Source organism: Loa loa (assembly GCF_000183805.2).
Source record: "Loa loa unplaced genomic scaffold supercont3.253, whole genome shotgun sequence".
In the NCBI taxonomy this organism is placed as follows: Eukaryota; Metazoa; Nematoda; class Chromadorea; order Rhabditida; family Onchocercidae; genus Loa; species Loa loa.
In genome coordinates, this window is record NW_018108433.1 from 90,591 (window position 1) to 95,638 (window position 5,048).

Consider the following 5,048-nt stretch of genomic DNA (forward strand, 5'->3'; position numbering starts at 1 on the left):
AATAATAATAATAATAATAATAATAATAATAATAATAATAGTAATAGTAATAATAATAGTAATAATAATAGTAATAAAAAAGTAATAATAATAAATTGGAATAATAAGCTGGGGAGGGGACTGCAGATGAAAAAAACCTCTTCTTTAACGCTATGTTTCCGGCTAAGAACCAAACAGGCTACTTTAAAATGTCCAAAAATAACAACATTAATTGCTCTTGATCTCCAAATCAGGCAGGATCAAAGTAATACAGTTCTAAATTTCACTCTTTTAATCTGATCAATCGTGATGTTTTAATTATAATATTATAGTTATGCCCATTATGCAAAGATGTAACAGAGAAGCATCATTTGCTGATAAGTCGAAACTACCTCTACTTAACCAGATATTGTTAGAATAGGTAAGGAGAGAACATGGGAGGTAGTAAACGAGTGATGATAACATTCGTTCAAGACTGTAACACTGTTCTCATCAGGCGACACACTTTTCACGGCAAGTGTTGTCAACACTTTTTCCCATTCTGCTACGTCATTACTTACCTCACCAGATTCTTTCCGGTTTTAAGCTTGCAACGACTAAAACATTTAAAAACTTCATTTAATAAAATGATGCCATAAAATACCTTGAATGGTTTTTAGACCTTTCCTTTAGCCATAGCACTGTTCAGGACAACATTATAATAACATTTATTTCAAAATAAGCAAGTCTATGTTAACGGGATATAATAATAACAACAGACAAAAAATTCGCTGATCAAAATTAAGTCTACGAATGGTTGAAAAATTATTCACACGAATAATCTGTTAGTGAATATTCAGTCAAAGTGATGAAAGAATAAATAGGGATATATTCTGGTACATGTTTTCGTGGTTCTAGGTAAGCAAGCTTGATTAATGTGAACGCTCCAATTAGGTCACCACCAGGTTTTTCAATCAGTGATATAGCTGCTTTTAAACTACTAGCCAACAATATCTTTGAAATCGGATTGATTGCAACTTCTTGTACTTCGATCACATCCTGTAGATAAATCACAGGAATATTACGAGCCCGCACAAACTGAAAAACAAACGAATTCAGACTTAATTGCAATCTTCTGCAGGATATACGATATGACCTTTGGAACAATGCAAGCTCTCAAAAAACTGAATGCTGTTTCGTGATGTTGTGTTTATCATTGATGTTCAACCATACACTTCGAACTAATATAAACCCCATTAGGGTTATTTATTATAATCAAATACAATCATATTTTGGAACGCTTACATATAAAATTTGAAAGAAGGGGAACAACTAACTTCGCTATATTCTTCCTGATAGACTCCTTTGTGTGTTTTTCTCGATAGTTTATCTTTTTTCTAATCGGAACAAAAGGCCCCTTCAATATCATGACAATCTGGAGACCAAATAAGAAACTTCGTTGCATTTTCAAGACATTATTCAAGTGAAACTTTGCTTAAAAAATATACAAGTGATAAAGATTGAATCTTGGCAATTTATTACCAATTTATCTCTTCACACCTCGATTAACACTTTGCAGATAACTCCTTGAAAAGGGGCTGTTTTATCTGAATGATTAACATGGATAGCCAAAGTAGTGAATTTGAAATGCTTTTATGGGAAGATTGAGAAGTATGCACTCACCATGGAGCTTCCAAGCCAGCAGTTGCATCTATTATAATTGGTATTTCAGCACGAGCATGCTCAGTTACTGCTACATATAATTCTTCGAGCAACGGAGAACGCCTCAATAGCATCACATTTCTGCATGCAACTGTCATTCAATAAAAAGGAAAAGTAAAAAGAGATCCACGATGTCATCAGTGTTATAAGACCTCAACAGATACAATGGCCATCCGAACTCTCCGTCAGGCATGCTACTCGTTTGGTCTTGAAACCTTTTCTGCCTTCTGAAACTAATACTGGATGGCATTAGAACTGGAAACAGACTGACCGTCCTAAATTACATCATCATTATGAAATGATCGCCAGTACAGGGAAAGAACTTTTCCGCAAAATAACATTTCATCTCTCTACCAATTATTTTAGAAAGTAGGAGAGAATAAATCTTACATAAATTTAGTCCCCGATCCTGGAAAAACTCGCAGTTTCGATCCAACTTCCTTCTTTAGACATTTCAGCTCGCATTAACAAAGTGTTTCTGTTTAATTATTCATAAGACGCGAATCTGTTACCTGTAAATCTGAATTTCTCAATGTTATGAAGTTTAAGCAATGTTGTTATCTTTAATGTTGTTATTTTTGGACATTTTAAAGTAGCCTGTTTGGTTATTAGCCGGAAACATAGCGCTAAGGAAGAGGTTAAGGAAGGTTAATGAGTTCCAGCAATTTACGCGTGTTGGGATGTCAGCTGTAGAATGTTAAAATATAAGATCGAAGCTAATCATTCATCCAGCTAATTATTCATCCATTCTTTAATAATGGCTACTTTACTGAGCTTCTGGGACACCGTCTACCGCCATTCACCGTTAAACTTTAAAATAATATCCCTTTCCCATCCCCGCCCACCTCTCTTCCGCGATTGTTCAAACCACGACAATTACTAGATTTTGCAAGCTTTTTGCACAACAGATTGGGTAATATATTTCACGGCTGGTTGGGTATTTACCCTGGATGAAGCAGCATAATGGGACAAGTCGGGCGGTATAGGGAGGGAGGTGGGGATGTGGCGAGATTGTCTTGTACACGTATGTATGTATTTGGCGCTGGTTTAATTGGCAGGGAACTGCTTAACGTGTCACCTAACGACGGTAGACCTGTCAAACAACCATACATTGTTTATTACAGGTGGAGGATGTTGGTGCTATTCGAGACACCTGCAGGATATGCTTTATTCAAGGTTATAATTTAAACTAGTAGAATAGGATTAGCTTGTATGTATGACATCCCGAACTATTAGGCCAAAACTGGGATCTAGAGACATCTCAATTACTATTTGAATGTCGACGTTACATAGGTATAGATAAAACCTGTCGTATTTCAGTTGTTGGACGAAAAGAAGTTGGAAAATGTGGGTAATATTTGGGATGAGTGTTCAACACCGGAAAAGACGCAGAAAATGTGGGTTTTGCAGTTAATGTTGATGGGAACGGGTATGATTAGATGAGTTATTGATGAGAGGTTAAGTACATCATAACTTAGCATACCTGGAATAAAAGACTTCCCTTCACTTTTTTCCAGCTCTTTTTTGTTCTTTTTCTCAATTGTAAGAAAGAAACAACACAGGATGTTGCAATTTTCAAATTCTGATTGTAATGGTGGAACAATTATTAATGGCTTTTGATAGATTCATAAGATCGATTGAACTTTTTGTTGAGTTTCAGGTTGCAATTGATTTCTTTCAAAAAGTTCAAAGATACTGCAGAAGCAGTAGAAAATGTCACTCGTTTGGCAGAAGGAAAGTTAACTAAGACACTGAAGAAAACTCTGAAGGGAAAATTACAGAAGGGTGAAAAACTTGCTGTTGGTGAGGTGAAACTAGGAAATATGATCAAAGTGAGCACTTTTTAATTCTGCCGTATCATCTTTATAAAACAATAAATGAAAGCATTTAGATGCGTAGTGAAAACATGTACTTCTAGGAAAAATTCGATGTATCATGTATTTATAATACAGCGACTCAGGAACTTATGCGTAGTATTCGAGCAAACTTGGACAGTTTGCTAAATGAGCACAAACAAAAGTTACAATCTATGAATCTCGCCGTGGCTCATTCGTTGGGTCGATATAAAGTAAAGATTTTTTTCATACATGCAAAAAATACTTGAGGAGATAAATGAAGTTTTCTGAATTACTGCATGACTGAAAGGTTGAATCGTTTTAAAGCATTAAAAGAAGCCTTTTAAAAGAATCCGAAAAGAAGTCCTCTATATTGAACGTCGGATGATTGAAGGAAGCTGACTTTTAATATTTTTTGGCTTTTTCTCTCAATTTTTTTTTAGGTCAAATTTAATCCTGAAAAAATTGACACGATGATTGTGCAAGCAGTTTCATTACTGGATGACCTCGACAAAGAAATTAACAATTATGTCATGAGGTTTTATATATTATCTAAAGAAATACTACAGAGTTAATTTCTTAATAACTGCATTAAATCTCAATTTAACGTGCTTTAGATGTCGCGAGTGGTATGGTTGGCATTTTCCAGAATTGAGTAAAATAATTCAAGACCACCAGGCTTATACAAAGGTGCGTAAGGAGATTTCCGGCAGTTACTGCTTTTTAATCCTAAAAATTGTGAAATTCGTGTAATTCCGTTTTGATTTAGACTGTGAGAGCTATGGGAATAAGATCAAATGCTGCAAATTGTAATTTATCAGATATATTGTCACCAGAGCTGGAAGCGCGAGTTAAAGAAGAAGCAGAAATCAGTATGGGAACTGATATATCTGATTCAGATACGTTGCACATAAGTGGATTATGTGATCAGGTAGGTTTCAAATTCGTCGAGGACTAGGGAAATTGTTCATCATGGAACAAGCAAAATAGTTGCCCAAATACCTCTCCAAACTTGATATGAAAATGAAATGATTTTTTCTATTTTGGTAATAACTACCTTTTTAGATTATTGAATTGACAAAATACCGTTCCGAGCTGGCAGATTATTTGAAGAATCGAATGATGGTGCTTGCACCGAATCTTACTATTTTACTTGGTGAACTAGTTGGTGCTAGGTTAATTTCTCATGCAGGCTCACTGGTGAGCCTTGCGAAATACCCAGCATCTACAGTACAGATACTAGGAGCGGAAAAAGCACTCTTTCGAGCGCTTAAAACGAAACGAGATACTCCTAAATACGGCCTCATTTACCACGCTCAACTTATTGGTCAAGCCAGTACAAAAATCAAAGGAAAGGTAACAGGGATTTTATATCTATATCTGTCTACCTATCTATCTGCCTCTCTGTCTGTCTTTCTGTCATTCTATCTACCTATCTTTCTATATGTGTCTTTCCATCTGTCTACCCATCCATCTTCCATCTATCCAATATATATAATATAATATAATATATGATATAATATAATATAATAT

At 35.2% G+C, this 5,048-nt stretch overlaps 2 protein-coding genes across 2 annotated transcripts; one reads left to right on the forward strand and one right to left on the reverse strand.

The window, feature by feature from the left end:
- Window positions 1-783: 783 nt before the first annotated feature.
- On the reverse strand, window positions 784-1,665 carry LOAG_12522 (hypothetical protein; the record flags this gene model as incomplete). The annotated part of the gene is made up of 3 exons (XM_020448554.1): window positions 1,642-1,665; window positions 1,296-1,452; window positions 784-1,093 (listed from the first exon to the last, which is right to left on the reverse strand). Exons 2-3 carry the CDS (start codon window positions 1,421-1,423, stop codon window positions 784-786), a joined length of 438 nt encoding a protein of 145 aa, XP_020301314.1. The 5' UTR covers window positions 1,424-1,452; window positions 1,642-1,665.
- Window positions 1,666-2,643: 978 nt separating this feature from the next.
- On the forward strand, window positions 2,644-4,876 carry LOAG_12523 (NOP5/NOP58 protein; the record flags this gene model as incomplete). Its single annotated transcript, XM_003148034.2, has 8 exons — window positions 2,644-2,856; window positions 3,001-3,077; window positions 3,341-3,512; window positions 3,599-3,748; window positions 3,959-4,053; window positions 4,133-4,205; window positions 4,285-4,446; window positions 4,581-4,876. Coding segments are annotated over 8 exons (1,236 nt in total), but the record flags the coding sequence as incomplete, so codon positions are not given.
- Window positions 4,877-5,048: the final 172 nt, after the last annotated feature.